At 47.8% G+C, this 16,392-nt stretch overlaps 1 protein-coding gene and 1 long non-coding RNA gene across 4 annotated transcripts in view; one reads left to right on the top strand and one right to left on the bottom strand.

Annotated features, from left to right (window-relative positions):
• On the bottom strand, positions 1 to 15,627 carry LOC144607609 (uncharacterized). 3 transcript variants are annotated; one of them, XR_013549114.1, is made up of 3 exons: positions 15,188 to 15,627; positions 7,481 to 7,555; positions 1 to 269 (listed from the first exon to the last, which is right to left on the bottom strand). It is a non-coding gene; the product is annotated as an uncharacterized LOC144607609 (long non-coding RNA). The 3 variants fall into 3 exon arrangements; XR_013549116.1 differs by lacking the exon at positions 7,481 to 7,555 and adding an exon at positions 9,800 to 9,902; XR_013549115.1 differs by lacking the exon at positions 7,481 to 7,555.
• naglu (N-acetylglucosaminidase, alpha) overlaps positions 15,444 to 16,392 on the top strand; it is a 19,270-nt gene continuing 18,321 nt past the window's right edge. The window contains exon 1 of the mRNA XM_078424542.1: positions 15,444 to 15,896. Within this exon, the coding sequence (XP_078280668.1) occupies positions 15,463 to 15,896 (434 nt within the window). The 5' untranslated portion in view covers positions 15,444 to 15,462. The remainder of the gene's footprint in view (positions 15,897 to 16,392) is intronic.

Consider the following 16,392-nt stretch of genomic DNA (forward strand, 5'->3'; position numbering starts at 1 on the left):
CCCAACGTCACCCTCCCTCCCCTACGCTCAGGAAGGGAGCGTTGACGTAGAGTTTATCCTCTATCAAGGCCCAGATCAGGTCAGCCAGAACGTGAGCCAAAAGGCAACCGTGCCGCAGAGCCACAGACAGACAGTGAGGTCGAGGAACCGCATACACGCGTCTCCGGTCGCATCAGACGTCACTCCCTTCGTCGGCACCACCATGTCGAATAAGGACGTCCCATCACCCGTCGCTGAGGCAACAAATGTCTCCGACAGGTCCTGCTTCTCTGCGGGGACGAAAACACACGTGGTTGGAGGCTGCACGAGGGGGAACAAGGCTTGAAATAGGGAAACGGCCCAGAGTGGGGAAACTAGACCTGGAGTGGGGAAACTAGGGTGGGAATGGGGAAACCAGGGTGGGAGTAGGGAAACTAGGGTGGGAATGGGGAAACTAGGCCCGAAATAGGGAATCTAGGGTGGGAATGGAGAAAGTAGGCCCGGAGGAGGGGAACTAGGCCCGGTGTGGGGAAACTAGGCCCGGAGTGGGTAAACTGGGCCCGGAGTGGGGAAACTAGGGAGGAAGTGGGGAAACTAGGGTGGGAAAACTAGGCCCGAAATAGGGAATCTAGAGTGGGAATGGAGAAAGTAGGCCCGGAGGGGGGGAAACTAGGCCCGGTGTGGGGAAACTAGGCCCGGAGTGGGTAAACTAGGCCCGGGGTGGGGGAACTAGGGTGAAAGTGGAGAAACTAGGGTGGGAGTGGGGAAACTAGGCCCGAAATAGGGAATCTAGGGTGGGAATGGGGAAAGTAGGCCCGGAGTGGGGAAACTAGGTCCGGAGTGGGGAAACTAGGCCTGGAGCGGGGAAAGTAGCGTGGAGGTGGGGAAAGGAGGGTGGGAGTGGGGAGGTAGAAGCAAGTTACTGCTGATGCTGGTAACTCAGCGCGTCAGGCAGCATCTCTGGAGAACATGCAATGGTGACGTTTTGGCTTGTCCTCCCACTCTCCCCTCCCCCCCTCCCTCCCTCCCCCCCTCCCTCCCCCTCTCTCCCTCCCCCTCTCTCCCCTCCCTCCCTCCCCCCTCTGCCCCTCCTTCCGCCTTTCCCCCTCCCCCTCCCTCACTCCCCTCTCCCACTGCTCCCCTCCACTATCCCCCACTATGCCCCCCTCTCTCCCCCTCTCTCCTCTCTCCTCCCTCCCCCTCTCTCCTCCCTTCCCCCTCCCTCCCCCCCTCCCCCATCACTCCTCACCTGGCTGCTTCTTCTCCCGCTCTCCTCCCTCTGCCCAGGCCCCGAGGAGGGAGACGAGGACGAGGAGGGTTAGGATCCTGAGGCACATTTGGTTGGGCTGCGGCCCGAATGGTTCGAGTCCCGGGAGGCCCTGACCCCTGCCTCATTGTCCCCCCCTGTGAGGTCACACAGGCCGACCGACCAATGAGGGCCAGACCCCGATCCCATCGCTGCGACACTCAATAGACAATAGACAATAGGTGCAGGAGTAGGCCATTCGGCCCTTCGAGCCAGCACCGCCATTCAATGTGATCATGGCTGATCATTCTCAATCAGTACCCCCTTCCTGCTTTCTCCCCATACCCCCTGACTCCGCTATCCTTAAGAGCTCTATCTAGCTCTCTCTTGAATGTATTCAGAGAATTGGCCTCCACTGCCCTCTGAGGCAGAGAATTCCACAGATTCACAACTCTCTGACTGAAAAAGCTTTTCCTCATCTCTGTTCTAAATGGCCTACCCCTTATTCTTAAACTGTGGCCCCTGGTTCTGGACTCCCCCAACATTGGGAACATGTTTCCTGCCTCTAACGTGTCCAACCCCTTAATAATCTTATACGTTTCGATAAGATCCCCTCTCATCCCGACCTTAATGGGAACCGAAGAGGCAATGTTTCCTCACGGAGGGTGGTGCGTGTATGGACCGAGCTGCCGGAGGAGTTAGTTCTGGCAGGTACTAAACATTGCACAAAAAGTAAGGAAATTTGTGTTTGATAGATTATTTCTTTGTTGTATCAATGCTTCTTGGCAATAAATCTTATACCGTTGGAAAGCCTGTTTATTTCCCTTTTAAATGGTGCCACATTTGTAAGGAACATGCATTTGTGGGATGAGCAGCAGAGCTGAGTATGTGGGTTGCGCCCATGAAAAATCTGCCAAATCTCTGCCAATGCCAAACAGCTTATTCTGACATTGACTCTTGTTCGGTGTTGTTTGGTGGATTGGACGATTGAAGTCTGAAGAAACAAGACATATTGGCAATTTAACAATTTATTCATTTAATGAACAGGAGCCTCAGTAGCGTGTGGAAGAACCATACACAGCCACAACAGCCTGGCACCTCCTCGTCATGCTGGTCACCAGCCTGGTCAAACACTGTTGTGGGATGGCATCCCATTCTTCAACCAGCATTTGTCGCAAGTCAGCCAACGTGGTTGTGTTGGTCACTCTGGCACGAACAGCACGCCCAAGCTGATCCCACAAGTGTTCAATGGGGTTGAGGTCAGGACTGCTGGCAGGCCATTCCATCCTCTCCACTCCCAAATTCTGGAGGTAGTCTCTGAGAAACCCTGCTCTGTGGGGGCGAGCATTGTCATCTTGGAGGATAGAGTTCGATCCCAGACTGTGGAGATATGGGATTGCCACTGGTTGCAGAATCTCATCTCGATATCTCTCTGCATTGAGATTGCCTCCAATGATGACAAGCCTCGTTTTTCCAGTGAGGGAGATGCCGCCCCACACCATCACACTGCCTCCACCAAAAGATGTTACTCTATCAGGCACCTGATTGTCAGCACCTGGGGGTACCAGAAGCTCAAAACAAGAGTCAATAGCAACAGCAGAATAAGCTGTTTGGCATTGGCAGAGAAGATTTGGCAAATTTTTCATGGGCGCAACCCATATACTCAGCTCTGCTGCTCATCCCACAAATGCATGTTCCTTACAAATGTGGCACCATTTAAAAGGGAAATAAACAGGCTTTCCAACGGTATAAGATTTATTGCCAAGAAGCATTGTTACAACAAAGAAATAATCTACCAAACACAAATTGCCTTACTTTTTGTGCTATGTTTATTACAACATTTAAAAAACACTTGGACAGATATATGGATAGGAACGGTTTAGAGGGATAAGGGCCAAACACAGGCAGTTGGAACTAATGTAGATGGAACATGTTTGTCGGTGTGGGCAAGGTTTGCCGAAGGGCCTGTTTCCACGCTGTATGACTCTTTATCCCTCCAAACCTTTCCTATCCATGTGCCTTTTAAATGTTGTAATATTTGTAACCTCCTCTGTGTGAAAAAGGGAATTTGGGGATTTTTTTGTAAAGTGTGTGAGAGATTTCTGGAACACACTGCCAGAGGTGCTGGGGTCAGATACAATCACTCAATGGGTATTTAGACTGGCAATCAAAGTGCTAATGCATAGGTGGATGTGAAATTAATGAGGTCAATTGCGATTTACACACATGTGTTAAAAAAGGCCGGCATGGACTTGGTGGGGCTGGAGGCCTGTTTCTGCATTGTACAACTCCGGGGCTCCATTGTGTTTGAAAGACTAAAGGGGTCCATGGGGCCATACCATTCACTGTGAACATCTTGCCTGGTTTCAAAGCCTCAGACTTGTTTGCATTGAACTCCATTCGCCATTCCTCCATCCACTTGCCCAGCGGTTTGAGTGCCATAGTCATACTGCTGGAAACAGGCCCTTCAGCCCAACTTTCACACACCGACCAACATGCCCATCTACACTAATCCTACCTGCCTGTGTTTAGCCCATATCCCTCCCAACCTGTCCTATCGATGTACCTGTCTAAATGTTTCTTAAACCTTGCTATAGTGTGTGCCTCAACTACCTCCTCCGGCAGCTCGTTTCTTACACCCACCACCCTATGTGTGTAAAAGTAACCCCTGAGATTCCTGTTAAATCTTCCCCTCCCACCCCCCCCCCTCCCCTCCACCCCCCACCTCACCTTAAACCTATGTCCTCTGGCTCTCCATTTACCTACTTTGGGAAAGAGACTCTGTGTGTCTACCCGATCTAGTCGTCCCATGATTGTGTGTACACCTCTCCCTATAGTTCAGGCCCTCGAGTCCTTGCAATATCGTCATATATCTTCTCTGCATCCTTTCAGCTTCACAACTCATTTCCTATAACATGGTGCCCAGAACTGAGCACAATATTCTAGTTGCGCTCTCACCAACGTCTTAAATACAGTGCATTCAGAAAGTATTCAGTCAGACCCCTTCACTTTTTCCACATTTTGCCACGTTACAGCCTTATTTTAAAATTGATTAAATTATTTTTTTCTATCATCAATTTACACACAATACCTCATAATAAAAAAGCGAAAACTGGTGTTTAGAAAATTTTACAAAGTAATTAAAAAGAAATAACCGAAATATCACATTTACATAAGTATTCTGACCCTTTCCTCAGTACTTTGTTGAGGCACCTTTGGCAGCGATTACAACCTCAAGTCTTCTTCGGAGTATGACACTACAAGCTTGGCACACCTCTATTTGAGTGATTTCTCCCATTCTTCTCTGCAGATCCTCTCAAACTGTGTCAGGTTGGATGGGGAGTTTCGATGCACAGCTATTGTCAGGTCCTCCAGAGATGTTCGATCGGGTTCAAGTCCGGGCTCTGGCTGGGCCACTCAAGGACATTCACAGACATGTCACGAAGCCACTCCTGCATTGTCTTGGCTGTGTGCTTCGGGTCGTTGCCCTGTTGGAAGATGAACCTCTGCCCCAGTCTGAGGACCAGAACGCTCTGGAGCAGGTTTTCATCAAGGATCTCTCTGTACTTTGCTCCGTTCATCTTTCCCTCGATCTTGACTAGTCTCCCAGTTCCTGCCACTGAAAAACATCCCCACAGTATGATGCTGCCACCACCATGCTTCACTGTAGGTATGGTATTGGCCAGGTGGTGAGCAGTGCCGTTTGGCATTCAGGCCAAAGAGTTCAATCTTGGTTTCATCAGACCAGAGAATCTTATTTCTCATGGTCTGAGAGTCCTTTAGGTGCCATTTGGCAAACTCCAAGTGGGCTGTCATGTGCCTTTTACTGAGGAGTGGCTTCCGTCTGGCCACTCTACCATAAAGGCCTGATTGGTAGAGTGCTGCAGATAGAGTTGTCCTTCTGGAAGGTTCTCCCAACTTCACAGAGGAACTCTGGAGCTCTGTCAGTGACCATCGGGTTCTTGGTCACCTCCCTGACCAAGGCCCTTCTCCCCCGATTGTTCAGTTTGGCCGGGCAGCCAGCTCTATGAAGAGTCCTGGTGGTTCCAAAGTTCTTCCATTTAAGAATGACAGAGGACCTGCAATGCTGCAGAAATTGTTTTATACCATTCCCCAGATCTGTGTCTCGACACAATCCTGTTTCGGAGCTCTACGGACAAGTCCTTCATCTTCATGGCTTGGTTTTTGCTCTGACATGCACTGTCAACTGTGGGACCTTATATAGACAGGTGTGTGCCTTTCCAAATCATGTCCAATCAATCTAATTTACCACTGGTGGACTCCAATCAAGTTGTAGAAACATCTCAAGGATAATCAATGGAAACAGGATGAACATAAGCTCAATTTTGAGTGTCATAGCAAAGGGTCTGAATACTTAAATGTGATATTTCAGTTGTTTCTTTTTAATTACTTTGCAAAAATTTCTAAACACCTGTTTTCACTTTTTTATTGTGGGGTATTGTGTGTAGATTGATGATTTAAAAAAAATGAATTTAATACATTTTAAAATAAGTCTGCAACATAGCAAAATGTGGAAAAAGTGAAGGGGTCTGAATACTTTCTGAATGCACTGTAACATCTCCCAATCTCTCTGCTCAATACTCTGACTGATGATGGCCAATGTGTGAAAAGCCCTTTTGACCACCCTATCTACCTGTGGTGCTATTTTCAATTAACTATGTACCTGCTCTACTAGAACTCGCTGCTCTGCAATACTCCCCAGGACCCCACCTCTCAATGTGTAGGTCCTGCCCAGGTTAATCTTCCTACAATGCATCACCTCACATTTCTCTGTATTAAATTATATCAACCATTGCTCAGCCAACCTTCTAAGCCGATCAAGATCATGGTGCAATTTTTGACCACCCACTTTTGTGCCCAGCACGGAACCCTCAGGCACTCCACCCGTCACAGGCCTCCAGTCCGAAAAGCAATCTTCCATCACCCGTGGTTGGAGTATGGAATGTACAAGGCTGGGAGAGTGTTAATGGCAGACCTTTCAGAATTGTCTAGATCATGAAGGCTGAGAAGGCTACAGACCAAGCACTGGTGAATGGAAGTCATGTAGATTGGTATGATAGTCGGTATCGATACTTTGGGCTGAACGGCTAACCATCTGTGCTGTTTGACTGTTAACTCAATGAGGTGAAGTCAAGGGCAGGTCAGTTAATCAAGGGAGTGCATTGAAAACCGGGGCAGGTGTGACGACCAGGTGGCCTCTCACCTCCTGTTCTGCTGTGGCCCTGTGTGAAGAGATGGAATGGCCATGGCAGTCACTGATGGAGAATTCCAATTCAACGATAAACAGTGCAATCGTAGGACATTGGAAATACCCCAGAGGAGAGAAATGTCAAAGGAAATGCACTCCCTCTCATAGTCCCAGCTCCTTCTCTCCGCTCAGGTTTGCTCACTGGTCTCCTGTTCCTACTCGCTTGTATGAAACATAGAAAATAGCTAGCACCGCCATTCAATATGATCATGGCTGATCATCCAAAATCAGTACTCTGTTCCGGCTTTTTCCCCATATCCCTTGATTCCCTTAGCCCTAAGAGCTAAATCTAACTCTTTCTTGAAAACATCCAGTCAATTGGCCTCCACTGCTGTCTGTGGCAGAGAATTCCACAGATTCACAACTCTCTGGGTGAAAAAAAATTCTTCATCTCAATCCTAAATGGCCTACCACTTATTCATAAACTGTGAACCCTGGTTCTGGACTCCCCCAACATCGGGAACATTTTTCCTGCATCTACTTTGTCTAATCATCTAAGAATTTTATATGTTTCTATAAGATCCCCTTTCACCTTCCAAATTCCAGTGAATATAAGCTCAGTCGACCCATTCCTTCATCATATGTCAGTCCCACCATCCAGGAAATTAACCTGGGGAACCTGTGCTGCACTCCCTCAATAGCAATAATGGCCTTTCTCAAATTAGGGGACCAAACTTGCACACAATAATACTCCAGGTGTAGTCTCACAAGGGCCCTGTACAACTGCAGTAGGACCTCCTTGCTCCTAAACTCAAATTCTCTCACAATGAAAGCCAATATGCCATTGGCTTTCTTCACTGTTTGCTGTACCTGCATGCTTACTTTCAGTGTCTGATGTATAAGCACACCCTGGTCTCATTGCACCTCCCCTTCTCCTAATCTGACATCATTCAGATAATAATCTGCCTTCCTGTTCTTTCCACCAAAGTCGATAACCTCACATTTATCCACATTATACTGCATCTGCCATGCATCTGCCCACTCACCCAACCTATCCAGGTCACCCTGCAGCCTCATAGCATCCTCATTGCAGCTCGCACTGCCACACAGCTTTGTGTTATCTGCAAAATTGGAGATGTTATATTTAATTCCCTCGTTGAAATCGTTAATATATATTGTAAACAACTGTGGTCCCAGCACCGGGCCTTGCGGCACCCCACAATTCACTGCCTGCCATTCTGAAAAGGACCCGTTAATTCTTACTCTTTGCATCCTGTCTGCCAACCAGTTCTCTATCCATGTCAATACCCTACCCCCAATACCATGTACTCTCATTTTACACACTCAAAAAATTCCAAAAGATTAGTCAAGCATGATTTCTCCTTCATAAATCCATGCTGACTTTGACCCATCCCTTCACTGCTTTCCCAATGCGCTGCTATAACATCTATCTATATATTACTAAAACTCTCTGTTTGTTTGTGCATTTTATTAATTGTATATGGCTTTGGGCTTGACACAGCCAAAATGGTACATGGAAGCGCAACAATTTTAGGCCCACCCTCCTCCCAATAAACATTTGTTATTTTTAAAAACAATTTACCTAATAAACTTTAATAAATGCCCTTCCTAAAGAAACTTTTACAGTCAGTTTTTATATTCCCTGCAAGCTTTCTTTCATGCCCTTTCTTCCCTCTCTTAACTACCCCCTTTGTCCTCCTCTGTTGAGTTCTAAATTTCTCCCAGTCCTCTGGTTTGCTGCTTCTTCTGCCTCTTCCTTGGATTTAACACTATCCTTGACTTCCCTCGTCAGCCACGGTTGAGCCGCCTTCCTAGTTTTTTGCCAGAGAGGGATGAAGAATTTCTGGAGTTCATCCATGCGGTCTTTAAATCTTCGCCATTGCATCTCCACTGTCAACCCTTTAAGTATAATTTGCCAGTCTATCCTTACTAATTCGCGTCTCATACCTCCAAAACTCCTTTATTCAAGTTCAGGGCCCTAGTCTCTGAATTATCCGTGTCACTCTCCTAATGCGGAATTCCACCATATTATGGTCACTGTTGCCCAAGGGGCTTTGCACAACAAGATCGCTAACTAATCCTTCCTCATTACACAATACCCAGTCTAGGATGGCCTGCCCTCTTGTCGGTTCTTCTACATATTGGTTTAAAAACTTATCCCGTATACACTCCACGAAATCCACCTCCTCAGTGCTGTTACCAATTTGGTTGGCCCAATCTATATGTGGATGAAAGTCTCCCATGGTAACCGCTGTACCTTTGCTACACGCATCCATAATTTCCTGCTCAATGCTATCCGCAACCTCCCTGCTGCTGTTTGAAGGTTTGTACACAACTTCAACAAGCGTTTTCTGCCCTTGGCTATTTCGCAATTCTACCCACACCGATTCTACAGCATCCAAACTAATGTCTCTCCTTGCTATTGCATTAATCTCCTCTTTATCCAGCAATGCCACCCCACCTCCTCTTCCTTTCTGTCTATCCTTCCTGAATATCGAATACCCCTGCATGTCTAGCTCCCAGCCTTGGTCACCCTGGAGCCATGTCTCCATAATTCCAACTATATCATATCCCTTAACTACTAACTGTACATTCAATTCATCCCCATTATTACGAATGCTCCGTGCATTAAGGCACAAATCTTTCAGGTTACTTTTTCTGTTCTCCCTTCTACCTTTTGCTTCTGTCCTTTTATGGCCCTCTGTCTCCTTGCATTGGGTCCCATCCCCCTGCCCTGTTAGTTTAAATATGACCTTTCTTACACTCTCTTTCCCGTTAACTGCACGCATACGCATCCACGTTGTTGACTCCAATCCCTACTTTTTAGTTGAAACCCACCCGTGTAGCACTAGCAAACCTACCTGCCAGAATGTCGGTCCCTTCCAATTAAGGTGCAACCTGTCCCTTTCGTACAGGTCACCCCTGCCCCAGAAAAATCAAAATCCCTGCTCCCTGCACCAATTCCTCAGCCACACATTCAGATCCCCTATCTCCCTGTTCCTACCCTCACTAGCACGAGGTACTGGAAGCATCCCAGAGATAACCACCCTAGAAGTCCTGCTTTTCAGCCTCGTGCCTAGTTCTCTGTACTCATGTTGCTGAATCTTCTTCCTGTTCTTACTCAGGTCATTTGTGCCTACATGCACAACTACAAGCTGCTCCCCTTCCTTCTTGAGGATGTTCTGAAGTTGGTCTGAGTGAAGTGTGAAGTGGCGGTAATTCTAGAACATAAAGGTCAAGGCAGCCATGCTGGGAGATTTAAATTCATGAGGATAAAGGATGCAGCAGGGGAACACCAGAGCTCTTTCATTGGGGACTATCCCAATCCCACCACACTCTCTCACCTCAGCCATGCTTTCACCTGTTGCTCGATATCCCCTCTATCACTTTTCACCATATGTTGTCTCCTCCTGAGGCATAACATTCATCTCTCTGTCTGGCTGTTTCCTGCAATTAACACAAATAAATAAGGGGCACTATTGAGCTTATTGGATTCCCACTGTTGGGCATCAGGTGTTGGAGAACATCCACCAGTTATTCCCCACAAACGAAAGGCTTGGCTATGGGTTGCACCTACTTCGGTTTATGAAGGAATCAGTTCCTCTAAATTTGTGGTCAACGCACCGTCAGGATTGGCTATTTTTTAATTTCGTTGTACTCGTTGCAATGACAATAAATGAATATTATTATTATTATTATTATTATTATTATTACAGACAATTCCAATTTCTGTCCAACATTCCCACCCGGTGGTGCAGAGCCGTAATTACAGGCAATTCCAATTATGTCCGACACTCCCACCCAGTGGCGCGCACCCTAAATGACAGGCGGACCCAATATCTGCTCGCCACTCCTTCCAATTCCTGGTGCCAGCTATCCCATGAACAACACGGACGTCCAGTGTCTGGGCCTCTCCATTCCCCCAACAGGAAGCTCTTCGGGCCTTTGTGAAACAAATACCCACTAGTTCTCCTCTCCAGTGACCTGGGCAGCACCTCTTCTCACCTTGAACAACTCCAGGGAGTCTGAGGTGACAGGGGAAATATTTAAAGGGGTAAGTTTACTAATCAACAGGTGGTGGATATGTGGAAAGAGCTGCCAAAGCAGGTAGTTGAGGCAAGCACAATAACACTAATTAAAAGGTATCTGGTTGGTACATTGAAAGATTCAGAGAGATATGGACCAAATGCAGATTCGGCAATGTTGGCTCGAAAGGCCAAATGGCCTCCTCCTGCCCCTATTTCTACATGAATTATCTGCAACTCATTTTCACCTGGCTCATAGCTAACAATAGTCCATGTTCTTTATCATCATTACTTTTTTTGCATATCTTACATTCATTTGTTCAATATCTCTGTGTCACCATCTACATCTCTCGTTTCCATTTCCCCTGACTCTCAGTCCTGCTGAGTTACTCCAGATTTTTGTGTCTATCTTCGGTTTAAACTAGCATCTGCAGTTCTTTCCTACACATCATGGCTGTAGTCTGAAAAGGCATCATTGATTGTTCAGAAGATAGACACTGAAGTAACTCAGCGGGGCAGCACCTCTGAAGAGAAGGAACGGGTGATGTTTTGGGTTGAGACCTTTCTTCAGACTGAAAGTCCCGGGAAAGGGGAAGAGAAATATAGATGATGATGTGCGATATAGAAAAAATAAATGAAATAATTCATTCGATCAAACAAACAAATGATTGTTCACAGTGAGTCTGCACGGGTGGAACAGAGAAATAAAAAGGCGATGATAACCTTATTCGAAGTAGACTACAGGACCTCAAATAATCAGCAGGAATTAGAGGAGCAAATATGCCAGGAGATTGCAGGCAGCTGTAAGGCTAACAAGGTAGACAGCGGGATTGTTAACAAGAGATCAAAGTTGCTGAAGATGCCAAGGTTCTTCAAAATGACATAAACAATCTTTGCAATTGGGAAACCATTTGGCAAATGGGTTTCAATTACACATGAGAATCTATATTTTGTTGTAGTAGAGATGGTTTCTTTTGTTGTTTTAGCTAATATAAAATGAATGCTTATTTTAGTGGAAAGCAGTAAGATGGATGCTTGTGGCAGAAATGTTATCCTTGGGAACAGAATGAGTTTGTTCCTTTACGATTGATAAGGAGTGTACACAAGAGATGGGGCTATTGTCCTTTTCTCAACTCTGTCTGACTGAGTGCTGTGTATTGAAACTGTAAAGCAAGGTCATGCAGCTACGAAATTGCTCGTCTATAGAGATAAGAAAGTTTCTTTCTTAGTAACAACTCCTTATTTGGGTGCGTGTGAAAGTAGGAAAAGTTTCGAATCCACTCTAGGTAAATTGATGCGTTTCTCTAAAAACATGTGACTTATATTAATAGTTTGGTTTCTGAGCATGTAACCTGTATCAATGATTTTGTCTTCTCTGTAACCATGGGAATTGTATTAGATGTGTAATTGGTCCTTGTATTAGATGTGTAATTGGTCGTTGATTTCTGTATAAAAAGTAAACAATCGTGGAGAAGTTGTTCTTCCCCTCCCCTGAGTTGAAATCTTTTCAGACACTAGTATTGAGTCTGGAGATCCTCTTGGGGAAGAACCCCATGGTGGAATAAATCTGATGTGCTAATCCAGTATCACGTGTGATTATTCAGACTGAAGGTAAAGAACTTGATTTAACACACCAAATGCTTTTCCATGAGAGTTACTCATAAAGTCAGGCCAATCATAAACCGGCACAGCCTGCTTAAGAAGAAGGGTCTCGACCCGAAACGTCACCCATTCCTTCTCTCCCGAGATGCTGCCTGACCTGCTGAGTTACTCCAGCATTTTGTGAATAAATACCTGCTTAAAGAAGTTGATCACCACCCATACCTGGGAGTTAAACTCACATCTGGCCACACCTGGAACAGACACATAAACCAGATTGCCACAAAAGCAAACAGAACTTTGGGCCTTCTCCGGAGAAATTTACATCATTCAAAAATGAACTTCATACACAAGGATAACAAAGGAGGTCTAATACAAAATACTTGTCCGCTCACTGTTGGAATATTGCCAGACAATATGGGATCCTCACCAGAAAAATAACATTAACATCCTTGACAAGTTTCAGAGGCATGCAGCTACTCAAGACAGTCAAGCGTCTTCGATATGTTAAATTGCCTTGGCTGGGAGTTGCTGGAGTCAAGACGAACCAAAGCCCACTTATGTACTGTCTACAAAGAGACTCATGACATCATCCCCAGTAACATATCTCACTTTATTTAATCCAATACCCAGAAATGTATAAGACAGTCCTCAGGATTGTCATTTATACTAGAATTAGAGCAAACAAAAATACAGTCACTATATCAATGGACCATCCCAGAGAGGAAAATCCTTCCCGACACCACCAGATGTGCAACAACCTTGTCACTCTTCAAGTCACAGCTCGACAACGTGGACATGGATCATCTCACCAAACTTTCCCACATAAAAATCTAAATAACCTTTTTGCAACCAGTACCCAGGCGAGTGAAACCTGCACGAGATAGCCCAGTATGTTGGCGGTTGTGCAGCAGAAAACAGAAACAGATAGGTCGAATCGCCTTAATGGTTTATGTACATCATGTGAAAAATAAGATAAAGTGAAATAATACATTGCTTTAAATCAAAGTTGCTTCTGATCCATGAGAAGGAACTTTGAGATTTATTTATCTCTATCTTGCCTCTCACACACAAACACACACACACAAACATACATTCATATATATAGTATAAGAAGATAACTGCAGATGCTGGTACAAATCGAAGGTATTTATTCACAAAATGCTGGAGTAACTCAGCAGGTCAGGCAGCATCTTGGGAGAGAGGGAATGGGTGACGTTTCGGGTCGAGACCCTTCAGACTGATGTCAGGGGGCGGGACAAAGGAAGGATATAGGTGGAGACAGGAAGATAGAGTGAGATCTGGGAAGGAGGAGGGGACGGGAGGGACAGAGGAACTATCTAAAATTGGAGAAGTCGATGTTCATACCACTGGACTGCAAACTGCCCAGGCGAAATATGAGGTGCTGTTCCTCCAATTTCCGGTGGGCCTCACTATGGCACTGGAGGAGGCCCGTGGTCAGACTGGGAATGGGAGGGGGAGTTGAAGTGCTTGGCCACCGGGAGATCAGTTTGGTTAATGCGGACCGAGCGCAGGTGTTCAGCGAAGCGGTCGCCGAGCCTGCGCTTGGTTTCGCCGATGTAAATAAGTTGACATCTAGAGCAGCGGATGCAATAGATGAGGTTGGAGGAGGTGCAGGTGAACCTTTGTCTCACCTGGAAAGAATGTTTGGGTCCTTGGATGGAGTTGAGGGGGGAGGTAAAGGGACAGGTGTTGCATCTCGTGTGGTTGCAGGGGAAAGTGCCCGGGGTTGGGATGGTTTGGGTAGGAAGGGACGAGTGGACCAGGGAGTTACGGAGGGAACGGTCTCTGCGGAACGCAGAGAGGGGAGGGGATGGGAAGATATGGCCAGTGGTGGGGTCCCGTTGTAGGTGACGGAAATGTTGGTGGTTGATTTGTTGGATCCGCTGGCTGGTGGGGTGGAAGGTGAGAACGAGGGGGATTCTGTCCTTGTTGTGAGTGGGGAGAGGGGGAGCAAGAGCGGAGCTGCGGGATGTAGAAGAGACCCGAGTGAGAGCCTCATCTATAATGGAGGAGGGGAAGCCCCGTTTCCTGAAGAACATCTCTGAAGCCCTATTGTAAAACACCTCATCCCGGGCGCAGATGCGGCATAGACGGAGGAATTGGGAGTAGGGGATAGACTTTTTGCAGGGGACCGGGTGGGAAGAAGTGTAGTCCAGATAGCTGTGCGAGTCAGTGGGTTTATAGTAAATGTCCGTCACTAGTCTGTCTCCTGTGATGGACATAATAAGATAAATTTGTGCAGAGTGTGTGTTTGAGCAATACAAGGGAAACTGCACAAAAGAGGGGGCTGGGGAGGAAGGGTGGGAGGGAAATGCGCAGAAACAGTAAGAAATAATAAAATCAGAGAAATTAAACAGGGCAAAAACATTTTTTTATTATAAAAAAATTATGAGTTGATAGATGAGATATTTTCTGCATTTTAATGGTATCATCACACATACTGTTCCCCCACAACACTGATTACACTGCAAGAGGCATATCGAACGGCGAGTTTTGCCTACTAAAATGGCAGAGGTTTTGCTCCTTTGCATACTACAATTCAGCATACGTGAATTCGACGGAGCTTGCTCCACAACCGCAGGAGATGCAACACCCGTCCTTTTACCTCCCACCTCGACTCCATCCACGGACCCAAACAGTCTTTCCAGGTGAGGCAGAGGTTCACCTGCACCTCCTCCAACCTAATCTACTGTATCCGCTGTTGCAGATGTCAACTTTTCTACATCGGCGAGACCAAACGCAGGCTCGGCGATCGTTTCGCTCAACACCTTCGCTCAGTCTGCCTTAACCAACCTGATCTCCCGGTGGCTGAGCACTTCAACTCCCCCTCCCAGTCTGACCTTTCTGTCATGGGCCTCCTCCAGTGCCATAGTGAGGCCCACCGCAAATTGGAGGAACAGCACCAAATATTTCGCCTGGGCAGCTTACAGCCCAGCGGCATGAACCTTAACTTCTCTAACTCTAGATAGCTCCTCTGTCCCCTCTCTTCCCCTCCCCCTTCCCAGTTCTCCCAGTCTTCCTGTCTCCACCTATATCCTTTCTTTGTCCCACCCACCCCCGACATCAGTCTGCAGAAGGTCTCACCCATTCCTTCTCTCCAGAGATGCTGCCTGACCCGCTGAGTTACTCCAACGTTTTGTGATACCTTCGATTTGTATCAACATCTGCAGTTATTTTCCTGCACATCTTGCTCCTCTAGTATCTTTGATGTTCAGGAGATGCGGATAGCCGGGCTGTGATTGGCCGCTCCGCCGGGCGCTGTGATTGGCCGCTCCGCCGGGCGCTGTGATTGGCCGCTCCCCGGGGCTCTGTGATTGGCCGCTTCCCAGGGCGCTGTGATTGGTTCATCGCCGGTCGTAATGGCGCCTAGCGGCCGACTGCTTTTGCTTCTCTTCGCCGCCGCGGCCTCGGCTGAGATTCGCTTCCCGACCCTGGCGCACCTGCGGCCGGCCGCGAGCGACGAGGTGCAGACGGAGGCGGTGCAGGAGCTGTGCCGTCGGCTGCTTGGATCCCGAGCCGATGATTTCGTGCTGACGGTGAAGAGGCGGCGGGCCGAGGCCGAGGCCGAGGGCGAGGGCGAGGCCGAGGGCGAGGCCGACGTGTTCGAGTTGAGCTCGCTGCCCGATGGGCGAGTGTCGGTGCTGGGCAGCAGTGGTGTGGCGGTGGCCAGCGGCCTCTACTCGTACCTGCGCGACCTCTGCGGCTGCCATGTGTCGTGGTCCGGGCGGCAGCTCGACCTCCCGACGCCGCTTCCTCGGCTGCCCCGTCCCCTGCGGGTCACAGCGCCCAACAGGTAAAGTCACTGCCAGGCGCGGGGCGCGGCGCCCAACAGGTAAAGTCACCGCCAGGCGCGGCGCCCAACAGGTAAAGTCACCGCCAGGTGCGGGGCCCAACAGGTAAAGTCACCGCCAGGTGCGGGGCCCAACAGGTAAAGTCACCGCCACCCGCGGGGCGCGGCACCCAACAGGTGCGGTCTCCAGGCGCGGCCGCTCGTCTCCACAACCGCATGTCTGCAACCTCACGGCTTCCGCCCGCACACGCCAAGACCTGCAGCCGCTGCGATCTCACCCAGCATCTCCCGACCCGAAACAACGCCTTCCATTCCCTCCACAGATGCTGCCAAACCCTCTGACTTACTCCACCACGTTGTGTCTTCCCACAACACTTATACCCTTCGTCCCAAAATGTGTGGATCTAGATCGAAGTATAACACATGCTGGAAAACTCCTTGGTTTAGACAACATAGGAGGAAACACTAACAATTGAATGAAAATTAATTATCGTTAACT

Source organism: Rhinoraja longicauda, chromosome 29, assembly GCF_053455715.1.
Source record: "Rhinoraja longicauda isolate Sanriku21f chromosome 29, sRhiLon1.1, whole genome shotgun sequence".
Taxonomy (NCBI): Eukaryota; Metazoa; Chordata; class Chondrichthyes; order Rajiformes; family Arhynchobatidae; genus Rhinoraja; species Rhinoraja longicauda.